The sequence below is a fragment of the Hyperolius riggenbachi genome, chromosome 10 (assembly GCF_040937935.1).
Source record: "Hyperolius riggenbachi isolate aHypRig1 chromosome 10, aHypRig1.pri, whole genome shotgun sequence".
NCBI lineage: Eukaryota > Metazoa > Chordata > Amphibia > Anura > Hyperoliidae > Hyperolius > Hyperolius riggenbachi.
This window is the reverse complement of record NC_090655.1, coordinates 291,938,054-291,951,210: the sequence shown is the minus strand read 5'-3', so window position 1 is coordinate 291,951,210 and position 13,157 is coordinate 291,938,054. Positions and strand designations below refer to the sequence as shown.

General features: G+C 47.3%; 1 protein-coding gene across 1 annotated transcript in view; it reads left to right on the top strand.

The window, feature by feature from the left end:
• LOC137537301 (zinc finger protein 585A-like) overlaps positions 1-13,157 on the top strand; it is a 116,890-nt gene that overhangs the window by 68,306 nt on the left and 35,427 nt on the right. Inside the window, exons 9-11 of the mRNA XM_068259377.1 lie at positions 510-1,104; positions 4,372-4,605; positions 5,183-5,367. Of these exons, the coding sequence (XP_068115478.1) occupies positions 510-1,104; positions 4,372-4,605; positions 5,183-5,367 (1,014 nt within the window). The remainder of the gene's footprint in view (positions 1-509; positions 1,105-4,371; positions 4,606-5,182; positions 5,368-13,157) is intronic.

Below are 13,157 nucleotides of genomic sequence, written 5' to 3'. Positions count from 1 at the left end.
GACTCGGATGAACTTATCCTCCGCAGCAGAGGTGATTCTTGGTCTTCCTTTCCTGGGGCGGTCCGCATGTGAGCCAGTTTCTTTGTAGCGTTTGATGGTTTTTGAGACTGCACTTGGGGACACTTTAAAAGTTTTCCCAATTTTTCGGACTGACTGACCTGCATTTCTTAAAGTAATGATGGCCACTCGTTTTTCTTTACTTAGCTACTTTTTTCTTGCCATAATACAAATTCTAACAGTCTATTCAGTAGGACTATCAGCTGTGTATCCACCTGACTTCTCCACAACACAACTGATGGTCCTAACCCCATTTATAAGGCAAGAAATCCCACTTCTTAAACCTGACAGGGCGGGGGGGTGACTGGAAGTCGGTATGTGAAGAAGCTTCTCCGGAGAGCTCCCGCACAGGTCACACAAAATCCTGCTTAAACTACTGCAATTTTCCTTCTTTCTGGACAAAACCTGCACCTGCTTACTCCTTATCTTCTCCTGAACACTTTGATACCCAGATGTCTCGGATTAGAAACACAGAAGCGGCCTCCAAGCTGCAAAAGTTCAGGAGAGGTGACCAAGAGGAAGAAGAATCCTCTGATGAAGAACAGCCCGCGCCATCGCTGCAGCAGATAATGGAAGCGATCTCATGCTGCCAAGCCAGTCTCATGGTAATTACTACCACACTTGGAGAAGTAAAATCAGATGTATCCCTCCTGCGCCAAGACATGAACAATCTCCGGTCTCGTGAAACCGAAAGCCGCATCAGCACATTGGAGGACGAGTTCAGGCCTATCCCGCCCAAAGTACCCGTACTGCAACGTGAAGTAAAATCAGAAAATAACAGACAAGAAGATATTGAGAATTGCAATCGCAGGTCTAATATCCGCATCGTTGGGCTTCCAGAAAAAGTAGAAGGCACAGCCCCCAAAGACTTCACCGAAAAGCTGCTTATTAATATTTTCGGCCGTGATGCATTCTCCTTTATTATAGAAAGGGCGCATTGGATATCCCCAAGAATGCCCGCTCTGGGCCTACCTCCACAGATCTTCATCTTTAAAGTCCTCATTTACCGAGATCGCGATGCACTCCTAAAAGCTGCTGGGGAAAAGGGTGATATCTCCTATCAAAATGCCCGGATCCCCTTTTAGCCGGATTACTCAGCATCAGTACAGAAGCAACGGGCACAGTTCACCGCAGTGAAGACATCGCTCAGAGAAGCCTCCTATCCCTGTGCCATGCTTTTCCCGCTAAACTCCACGTGGTAGCAGACGGGCAAACTCACTTCTTTGAAAACCCTAAGAAGGTCCTGACCTGGCTAGAAGCGAAGCCTAAATCTCACCGTTCCTTCTCGGAACAAGCCGACGGTTGAACTGTGCCCGCATACCATCTAACTGTGAGTTGTCCCCATCTGCACACATTTATCACTTTCATGCCTATTTTTGGAACTCACGGTCCTCTTGAGTAGCCTATGTCCCCTTCACCTAAAACTCGTCTTTCTTCTTCTCCATCCATAACTATGGACAGTGCGAGGTACTCATGGTTCCGCACAAGATCATCATTGATTCAACTTCTTCTCCTCTGAAAGACGCTACCCCCTTTGTTAATTGAATGCATCTGACAGGCGAGCTATCATCAAACCTCAGGGACTCATTTATGGTTGAAATACTTGTGCACTCAGTGAACTTGGAATGTAGTAAAGTACTAAATCTGCACATGCGGTTACTCAGTGCAATGCATGCAGTTCTCTGTGGACACTTTACAACACTTTCGGTAGCATTGCACTGATATGTTATTTTCACGGGACCGCAGGTTTATATGCTTTATATGGCTCATATCCTGTACCCCTGAACCATTATATATGCCACGCTTCATGTTGTCTACGCTGGTAGTTATACGCACATCAGACAGTTAAATATGTGATAGGCTGCACTTTTTGCCTCCCTCTGTATTTTTCCCCTTAGTCTCCCCTAGTTTCCCCTTCCAATTGCCTACACCGCAGAGTAATTTCAATACTCTCACCGTCACTGGGCCCCTCATCCCTCCATCCATTTGTGTCTGTAGCTCTGAGTATCTAAATACCCTGGTACTCCCCCCCCCCCCCCCCCCTTGTCCATTACCCTTCTCCTCTTATCCTACAAACACTGTCCCTCCCCTCTCCCCTTCTGTCCTGTGTTGGTAGAGTGTCATCTGTACCCTCCATTTATATCTCTATGCAAAGTTTAGCACAGAGCGGAGCTGCAGATGTCACACATCGCCCAGTTCCCCAGCAGCTGCCTACAGTAGTAACTTTGCACCTGATGAAAATACCTGTTTTGAGTCTGAGCAGGGTGGGTTCGGGATGGGTTATGTTCATTTTATATTACTTTTTGAAAGGCGTATTTCGGTTAGATGTACTAAGCATCGCTGTTTCTATTTTCACTAAACTGCGAGGAGATCCAACACCACTTCTTATCTCATCCCAAAATGACGCAGTTACTTAACTTCGTTACATGGAACGTTCGGGGACTCAATGACAAAATCAGTGACAATCAATGACAAAATCAAAAGGAGTGCTGTTATGCAATATTTAAAGGGCCACAAGCCAGATATTGTAATCCTCACTGAAACTCATCTCACTGGCACTAAACTGCTCTCTCTAATTCTGGACATACACGAGTCGATCCGGTGTCCGATTCGCTGCCATATCGACTCCCGCTGCTCGTCCGCGCGTGCACCCGAATCGATTCCCGCTCATCCCCGCCAGCGCTTCTTATCTCCTGCTTGATTCGCCGCTATTGTCCGCCCGCGGTCATGTCGGATATTATCAATATTATCAATATCCGCGGTCAATTATCAATCGAGCCATCAGCGGCTCGATTGATAAGCCTGCGTCGAGCCGTGTCTGCCCAGCATTAGACGTGGCTGGATAGGATGCTCATACCACGCCTCCTATTCTCAATATTCCCGAGGCGTCTCCATTCTCATTAGCAGGAGCATACATTTTAAAGCCCTTGAAGTAGTGGCGGATCCCCTTGGCAGGTATGTCTTTGTACACTGTACAATTGCCAGTGAACAGCTCCTCCTACTGGCAATCTACATCCCTCCCCCATACTCCTCCCTGATACTGAAGGAAGGTCTGAAATTTTCGCTTAAATATCCGGGAGTACCTGCAGTATGGGCGGGAGATTTCAGCAATGTATGCAATCCAGCATTGGATAGATCCCCGCTCCAAACTGACAAACAACATTCTCCCAGCTGCTAACTGAAACAGACCTAACTGACATATGGAGAATTCGTCACCCAAGCTCCCCGGGGGAAAACATGTGAATCCTCAACATACAACACCTTCTCTCGATTAGATATGTTCCTCCTCTCCAGACACCTTTCCCCATTGGTGTCAGATATCTCTATCCTGCCACGCTTGGTTTCGGACCACTCTCCCCTCAGCCTTACATTGCAGCTAGGTATTAAACCCTCGTTTACATTTTGGAACGTTAACCCTTTTTGGCTAAGTTTACATCCTGCTGATGATTGCCTCTCCAAGCAAATCACCGAATTCTTCTTTATTCACAGAGATGATGACGATAAACCTTTAGTGTGGGAGACATTTAGGCTACTTGCACAACAAGATGTTGCGTTAGGTGCTACGTTAAGGTCGCATAACGTGCCCCTAACGCAACGCCTGGTGCTCTCTGATGTGGACGTCAGAGTGAGCCGCGTTGTGCAGCTCACTCTGGCGTCCGTGATGTGTACTCTTGGACGCATGCGGCATCACATGGTCCCGCCGGCCAATCGCTGCACAGAGCGGCCGCACCAGGAAGTAAATACTGCACGTCACATTGTGCAGTGAATATTAATTAGCCATGTGCCTGGCCGCTCTCCGCTCCTCCCCAACATGACTGAGCATGTGCAAACAGTCTAACCGTAGCATGCTGCACTTTCGGCAGAACGTGCAGCGTTACATGTAACGCAACGTGGGCAGTGTGAACAGCCCACTTGTGTTACATTGCTGTGCATTGGGAGAGCGTTACAGGCTGCACTAACGTGCGCCTGTAACGTCCCGGTGTGTAAACAGCCTTAAAGCCTACTTGAGGGGTATCCTAATCCAAGCAGTGGCTAGATGTAAGGGTGACGCTAAGGCCCGCCTTGAAACACTTGCTAAGCAAGTGTCGCAGGCAGAAGCACTTTACCACTTAAAGCAATCACCCACAACTAAGCAAGCATGGAAATCCACGCAGGCTGCCCACCGTGAACTAGTTGAGGAGATTACACTTAGTAAACTATTTTTTAACAAGCAATCGGTATATGAGCAGGGGGAAAAGGCGGGTACTCTACTTGCAAAGATGGCTAAAACGTATTCATCCCCTCCTGTTATCTTACAAATTAACTCTTCCTCAGGCCACACTGTTTATACCCCGCAAGAAATCAATGATACATTTGCCAAATACTATGGACAACTATATACTAGTCAAACTCATGCCTCCCAAACAGACTCTGAGATATTTCTGGCAGAAGTAAATCTACCTAGACTATCAGATAGTCAACGATCACAACTAGATAAACCCATCACCCTTGATGAAATAGAAATGGCAATCGCTACTTCTCCAAATAAGAAAGCCCCCGGTCTAGACGGTATCCCATTAGATTTATACAAAAAATTCTCGGACCAACTTGCAGATCCCCTACTTGACGTACTCCTTGATGTCTTTGAAAAGCAAAAGCTTCCCTCCTCCATGAACAAGGCCTTGATAGTTGATCCCCAAACCTGGAAAGGACCCGTTACTCTGTGATTCATACAGACCAATTCCCTTCTGCCCACAGACATCAAAATTCTAGCTAAAGTCCTGGCAATGCGTCTAAATAAAGTCATTCTGACCTTAATTCACCAGACAGGATTTATGCCTGGGAAAAACACGGCAATAAATATCAGGAGGTTATTTACTAAAATTCAAGCCCCCCATTTAAATTGTGGATCCCGTGCTATTGCATCACTTGACATGGCTAAGGCCTTTGATACGGTCGAGTGGCCCTTATATGCGGTCCTTTCCAGGTTCGACATAGGAGAACATTTTCAAAGATTTGTAGGTTTGTATACTATACTCCCAGCCCACGGCCAGGGTTAGTACCAACTCATGGATTTCTCCCTCCTTTCCTTTGGGTAGGGGCACGAGACAGGAAAGCCCACTATCTCCATTGCTATATGCCTTAGTTGCAGAACCCCTGGCCTGTCGTATTTGGAGCTCACCTGAAATGATAGGATTTAAAACTAAATCATCTGAAGATAAAATCAGTCTCTATGCAGACGACACGATCTTATATCTTGCGGATTCTGGCCCATCCCGGTCTCGTGCCCTTGAAGTTATAGAAGAATCCCGCTTTTATTCCGGACTACAAGTAAGCCGATCCAAGTCAGTTCTTCTGCCTTTAGACCCCCTGCCCACTACATCAGTTGATAATTCCCCTCCGCTACAAATTGTCAATGCCTTCAAATATCTTGGAGTCCTGATACAAGCTGACCCCTCTCAATACCTTATACAGGACGTAGATCCCCTACTCTCTAACACACTCACGGTGTAATACTTGGGCAAAGCTACCCCTAACGATAATCGGCAGGAATAGTTTAATTAAAATGATACTCCTCCCCAAAGTCTTATACATTATTCACCATTCCCTGATATATATTCCATGCGCCTTTTTTATTAAACTGAAGTCAGCACTTCTAAGCTTCCTGTGGGGTAAAGGAAGGGCTAAGCTGAAGCACTCACTTCTACAAAACCCGACCAACTTAGGTGGCATTGCCTTCCCCGTGTTCCAGAAATATTATTTGGCTGCACAACTACAACACATCTCAGCCTGGTTCCTGGTCCCTCCCTCCACAAACGTTGAGTCCCTGGGTTATCCATCTGATCCTACAATTGAAAGACCAGCCTTAGATACCCTCAAATGCTTTATTGCCAACGAGAAAAAACACAATACTATTCTGATGCAGGCTGCACAAGTATGGAAATGTGTTAATAAAATATATAGTGACAAAGGCACTGGGAATCATACCCCCCTCTGGAATAACCCTGACCTGCTAGAATTTAGATCAGTGCCTGACCCCTTCTTTTGGATAAGCAAGGGAGTGATTTTCCTTGGGCATATTGCCTCAAAAGGACAGTTCCTTCCTTTCTCCGCTATCGCAGCTGCCTATTCCATCCCCCTAAATTAAGAATTCAGATATTGGCAAATTAGGCACGCTTTCCAGAAACAATTCCGCACAACCCCAGTTCAGATGTACAACTCCCCTATCGTAGAGATGATTAAAAATGGGCCTATCAGACACATGGTCGGTGAAATATATAAGACACTCCTAGAATATGGTGCAGAGGAACTTACTACACCCTCACGGAATTAATGGGAAGCTTGTGGTTTAGACTTCCAAGATGACGATTGGGATGAAGCACTCTCTGCCCCCAAAAGGGCCTCTCCTTGTATACGCGGACGCATTTCACAAATTTATATACTCTATCAATACATGCCACAACAATCTGACCTATGTCCCAAATGTCAAGCCACCTACCCAAATTTTTTCCATTTGATATGGGAATGCCCATCCATTCTGCCCTTCTGGGCTCAAATCACCAAATTTCTACATGATAAAATGGGCTGCCCCCTGAACTCTGACCCTATTCTCCGCCTCTTTGGTGCAATACAAGACGAGGCCCTTGACAACTTGTTAAAGGCTCATACACATGGGGTACGGCTGTTGCTGCAACCACGTGGCACGCGCGTGTTGCGGCGACAGGTCGCCCGTGTGTATGATGCGCGTGCCCCGAACCGTCGCTACTCCGAGCTGTCACCAGGCGATTGACTTGTTCGATCGCCAGCAACAGCTGTCGCCGCAACTGTCGCTAGTCCACGTGTGTATGCAGACTTGCGACAGGAGACCCAATGCAAGTGAATGGAGCATTCGGCTGGGGGATGCTCCATTCACAGACAGCTTACGCCGCGTCTCTGCCTTTCTGGCGAGACGTGTAGATGGCTGTCGCCGCTTGTAGCCATGCAACAGGGACAATTGTGCCCCGTGTGTATGTAGCTTAAAAGTTTTCTTATCTGAAGTCCTCTTTATGGCCAGACAAGAAGTGGCACTCAGATGGTTATCCCCAGTAGCACCCTCTTTTGAAAACTGGGTTAAAAGAGTAAGCAACGCCATTCCATACAAAAAACTTGTATATTTGCACAGAGGTTCAAGCAAGAAATTTCACTTGGTTTGGGACAGGTGGAAAAATTGGTAATGCATATATTTTCAATGCTAAGAATTGTAATTAAGGACACAGGTTATGTCTCTGTTTACCTTACAATGTTTGTTGATCTTCATTCGCAAGCCCTGTTATCCCCTATAAAGTTTATATCTTCCATTGCTCTCCTACAAATGGACAACTGCAACATTCTCATGTACCTGTAATACAGCCATGCTTCTATCTGTAAGATTTATGCACATATATATATGCCTTGTACAATGCAAAATCCTGTACAATAAACTTCTTTTTGTTTAAAAAAATAAAAACTGATGGCACACCTGTGAAGTGAAGACCATTTCAGGTGACTACCTCTTGAAGCTCATCAAGAGAAAACCAAGAGTGTGCAAAGCAGTAATCAAAGCAAAAGGTGGCTACTTTGCAGAACCTAGAATATGACATATTTTCAGTTGTTTCACACTTTTTGGTTATGTACTATACTTCCACATGTGTTAATTCATAGGGCTTGATTCACAAAGCGGTGCTAACCTACTTAGCACGTCTAAAGTCTTTAGATGTGCTAACCAGGGTGCCAAGTAGGTTAGCACTGGATTTCTCAATCAGATCGCGCGCAAAGTCCTATGCGCGCGCTAAATCCCATAGGCTTTAATGGGCACTTCGTGCGGAGCGCCCTGCGCTCTGTGCAGTGCGCGCATAAAGTTTTGCGCGCAAAAAGCTTGTTTAGACGTGCTAAGGGGGGTTTTCACAGGCAGGCTAACAGAACCGCTTTGTGAATCAAGCCCATAGTTTGGATGCCTTCAGTGTGAATCTACAATGTTCATAGTCATGAAAATAAAGAAAACTCTTTGAATGAGAAGGTGTGTCCAAACTTTTGCTCTGTACTGTGTATATATATATATATATAGAGAGAGAGAGAGAGAAAGACGAGAGGACGCAGCATAAAGAATAATAGTGCACCTTCTGGACAGGTGAGAAGTCTATGCTTTGCGCAGTTTGAATGAAAGGCAGGTTTGTGGCCCCTTGTTCCATTGGTTTGGGGGTGGGGGATACAGACAGCAACTGATACAACTAATCGGGGTGAGGGGGGCTAATAAAGTTTGCCCAGCCCAATTTACTTTGTTTAATATGCTCTTTGTAGCTGCACTTTTTCTACAAGTTGTCCCTTTCACCTCACCTAGCTGGAAGCAGCAGGCTGTAGGTTATTCCTTCAGGCAGCAAAGGCTGTATTCTGAGTATGCCTCTCCATGCTCTCTCCACATGGTGTCACAGCCCCTCCCGTCAGTGACTGAGGCCCGGTGCACACCAAAAACCGCTAGCAGATCCGCAAAATGCTAGCAGATTTTGAAACGCCTTTTCTTCTTTTTCTGTAGCGTTTCAGCTAGCGTTTTGCGGTTTTGTGTAGCGGTTTTGGTGTAGTAGATTTAACATATTGTTACAGTAAAGCTGTTACTGAACAGCTACTGTAACAAAACCGCCTGGCAAACCGCTCTGAAGTGCCTATACTTAACATTGGAGGCAGAAACGCCTCCGCAATCCAAAATCTGCAGCAGCCCGGGAGTATGCGTTTCTGCAAAACGCCTCCCGCTCTGGTGTGCACCAGCCCATTGAAATACATTACCCAAGCGTATCCGCACCCGCAAGCGGATCACAAAACGCTGCCGAACCGCTCTGGTGTGCACTAGGCCTGAGAGGCGGGGGCAGGGAGCAGATGCCTGTAACTGGAAAACAGCACAGACAGACACACTACAATGCAGCCGGTGCTGCTGGAGGGGTTAATTTAAAAAGCCTCTCTGCTTCCAGCTGTGATCAGTGTCATTTGCCAGGGCCAGGCACTGCTAAGTGTGAGTGTGATTACCCTCCTGATGGGAGGAAGAAAGAGAAACAGTAAAGGGCCTGATTACATGCTGATGGGGCCCATTAAACTCTGACTGAGGCCCCAAGGAGCTGCTTGAGGCGCTTAGTGGGTTAATCCAGCGCTGTTTCAGGGAAATGTGATGCAAGAACAGGAAGTACAATGACGCCAGTACATCGTTCAGGACGGAGCTGGCTGCCTGCAAGTGAGTATTTGTATCCCCGCCGCTGTTCGTGTGCTCGCCGCTGCTTCGCATACCCCCCGCCAGAGGTGCGCACCGACAGGTCGTGATCATGAGTTGCCGACCATTTTTCAGCTATCCGCCACGGACTTTTGTCACCGTGGACCAATTTTCATTCACTAAAAGCCGCTTCGGCAGACCGTGAATGCGTACATGCGAACGCATTCACACTCGTGAAAACGGCGCAGAAGTCGTGGTTAGGGCGTGAATAGCAGAAGTAGGCGGAAGTATCTTCCCTGGCGCCAATCAGAGGCCCTAGCAACCAATCACAGGAGGGGATTAGGGGTGTAGAGGCTCTCGACATCCAGCGTGTGTGTGGGCGGGTATTGTATATATGTAGCGGTGGGATTTTACTTGTGTTTGTATGCTGGATGGAAAAAGGGCAGGCGCCCGAAACAGCAGATTGTCGATATCCCTCTGCATTATGTTTTTATTTTTTTTGATACAATAAAGTCTTGATAACTTAAGAAGATGGTGCAGACCTCAATCTCTCTCTGAATGCTTTGTGGACCATGGCGGTACCCAGGTGAAAGGCCCTGCAGGTCTGACCCTCTGTTAAGGGCATGGCCTATTGAGTGTGGTTCCATTACTACAAAAAACAAAACAGGGGAACAAAAAAATGGGGAGACGAGGGGAAATTGAGGGGGCTGAAAAAAATGTAAGCGATTTGAAAAATATGTAGAGGGGAGGTGAAAAAATGTACTATAGCAACCAAATAGGTATATAATGCAGGTAATTATGGCAGACAGCTTAAAGCGGAATATAACCCTGCATTTCAACTTTGCTCTAAAACATTATTTACAGCATATTATATGCAACCAGCATTTTTTTTTTACTAGACCAGCATTGGAAGGGTTACACACAGAGCTTTAAAGTTCCGTGGAGAGAAAAGCTGGAGCAGCCGAAGTTTAGATAAGTAAACACAATGTAACAAGTGAGGAATGTGACTCACTCTCTCTCTGTGTCCGGGAGCTCCTGCACAGTCAGAGTGTAGTAAACATTCCATACTTGTTACATTGTGTTTACTTAAATATATCTATCTAAACTTCAGATGCGGCAGCATTTCTCTCCACGGAACTTTAAAGGGGAACTGAAGAGAGAGGTATATGGAGGCTGTCATGTTTATTTCCTTTTAGACCATACCAGTTGCCTGGCAGCCCTGCTGGTCTATTTTTTTTGCAGTAGTATCTGATTAAAACCAGAAACAAGCATGCAGCTAGTCTTGTCAGATCAGACTTATAAGTCTGAACCCCTGAAACACCTGATCTGCTGCATGCTTGTTCAGGGGCTATGGCTAATAGTATTAGAGGCAGAGGATCAGCAGGGCTGCCAGGCAACTGGTATTGTCTAAAAGGAAATAAACATGACAGCCTCCATATACCTCTGTCTTCAGTTCCCCTTTAAAGCTCTGTGTGTAACCCTTCCAATGCTGGTCTAGTAAAAAAAAAAATGCTGGTTGCATATAATATGCTGTAAATAATGTTTTAGAGCTAAGTTGAAATGCAGGGTTATATTCCGCTTTAAGTGCTGTATATAATAATATACTAGGTTCTAATGTAAATGCATAGAATCAAAGTACACACCAATATAAATATAAAATATAATAAATATTGTAAATAGCAATAGCTGACATAAATCATCTGGATAAGTGCAAACCACAATAATTTGATACACAAAGTGCATAATGCAGTAATAATAAATAATCTAAAAAATTCATCCTAGTGCACAGATAAATATAAATACAGTGCAGGTACACAAAATCAGGTATAATGTATAAGAAAAACACCACATAGGCATCAATCAATCAATCAATCAATCAATAAAGTGCATTATATATATACAGGGCAGGTACACAGGATCAGGTATAATGTATATAAAAAGCACCACATAGGCATGGACTTTAATCAATCAATAAAGTGCGTAGTGCCATCCAACATACCAACCCAATAACAATGTCAGCCTGCGAAGATATACACTGATCCGCTGCTGAAACAGTCAGTCTGCTCTGCACCTGAAGCTTCCCAGAAATAATTCACAGCCTGCAAAGACCTGAGCACCAGATCAGTGAGGGAATTATACCGCCATATTACCTGCCGTCCTCCCCATTCCGAAACAGCACAGCCACCCCCAAGGCCTAACCTGGTGTGTCACGGGAAACCCGCCTCCTCAGAGACCACACCCCCTGTTGTGTTTCTCAGCAAAGCCCAGAGTGTCCCCTAAAGCCCTTACTAATAAGATATACTTGTTCCCACAAACTTTCCCTGATGGCTGTCGTGGTCCTTCCCACATATTTCAGGCCACGAGGGCATGCAAGTAAGTAGAGCAAATTCACTATCACACGTAAAAAAGGTTTTTAGTCAGAAAATAATGTGTAGTGGCTTTTCTTGTAAAGGTTGTGGCCTCCTCGGCATAGATTTACCTAACAGCCCTTACATTCCACACATCTATAAACACCTGGCAGTGGTAACACTTGGACCAGAGTGTTATTTTGGTTAGTGAATCAACCCGTATGCCACAGCAGCAGCCACACAGCAGGCAGGTGGGGAGAACAACCCCTATGCCACAGCAGCAGCCACACAGCAGGCAGGTGGGGAGAGCAACCCCTATGCCACAGCAGCAGCCACACAGCAGGCAGGTGGGGAGAACAACCCCTATGCCACAGCAGCAGCCACACAGCAGGCAGGTGGGGAGAACAACCCCTATGCCACAGCAGCAGCCACACAGCAGGCAGGTGGGGAGAACAACCCCTATGCCACAGCAGCAGCCACACAGCAGGCAGGTGTGGAGAACAACCCCTATGCCACAGCAGCAGCCACACAGCAGGCAGGTGGGGAGAATAATCCCTATGCCACAGCAGCAGCCACACAGCAGGCGGGTGGGGAGAACAACCCCTATGCCACAGCAGCAGCCACACAGCAGGCAGGTGGGGAGAACAACCCCTATGCCACAGCAGCAGCCACACAGCAGGTGGGTGGGGAGAACAACCCCTATGCCACAGCAGCAGGCAGGTGGGGAGAACAACCCCTATGCCACAGCAGCAGCCACACAGCAGGCAGGTGGGGAGAACAACCCCTATGCCACAGCAGCAGCCACACAGCAGGCGGGTGGGGAGTACAACCCCTATGCCACAGCAGCAGCCACACAGCAGGCAGGTGGGGAGAACAACCCCTATGCCACAGCAGCAGCCACACAGCAGGCAGGTGGGGAGAACAACCCCTATGCCACAGCAGCAGCCACACAGCAGGCGGGTGGGGAGAACAACCCCTATGCCACACCAGCAGCCACACAGCAGGCGGGTGGGGAGAACAACCCCTATACCACAGCAGCAGCCACACAGCAGGCAGGTGGGGAGAACAACCCCTATGCCACAGCAGCAGCCACACAGCAGGCAGGTGGGGGGAACAACCCCTATGCCTCAGCAGCAGCAACACAGCAGGCAGGTGGGGAGAACAACCCCTATGCCACAGCAGCAGCCACACAGCAAGCCGGTGGGGAGAACAACCCCTATGCCACAGCAGCAGCCACACAGCAGGCAGGTGGGGAGAACAACCCCTATGCCACAGCAGCAGCCACACAGCAGGCAGGTGGGGAGAACAACCCCTATGCCACAGCAGCAGCCACACAGCAGGCAGGTGGGGGGAACAACCCCTATGCCACAGCAGCAGCCACACAGCAGGCAGGTGGGGAGAACAACCCCTATGCCACAGCAGCAGCCACACAGCAGGCAGGTGGGGAGAACAACCCCTATGCCACAGCAGCAGCCACACAGCAGGCAGGAGGGGAGAACAACCCCTATGCCACAGCAACAGCCACACAGCAGGGAGGTGGGGAGAACAACCCCTATGCCACA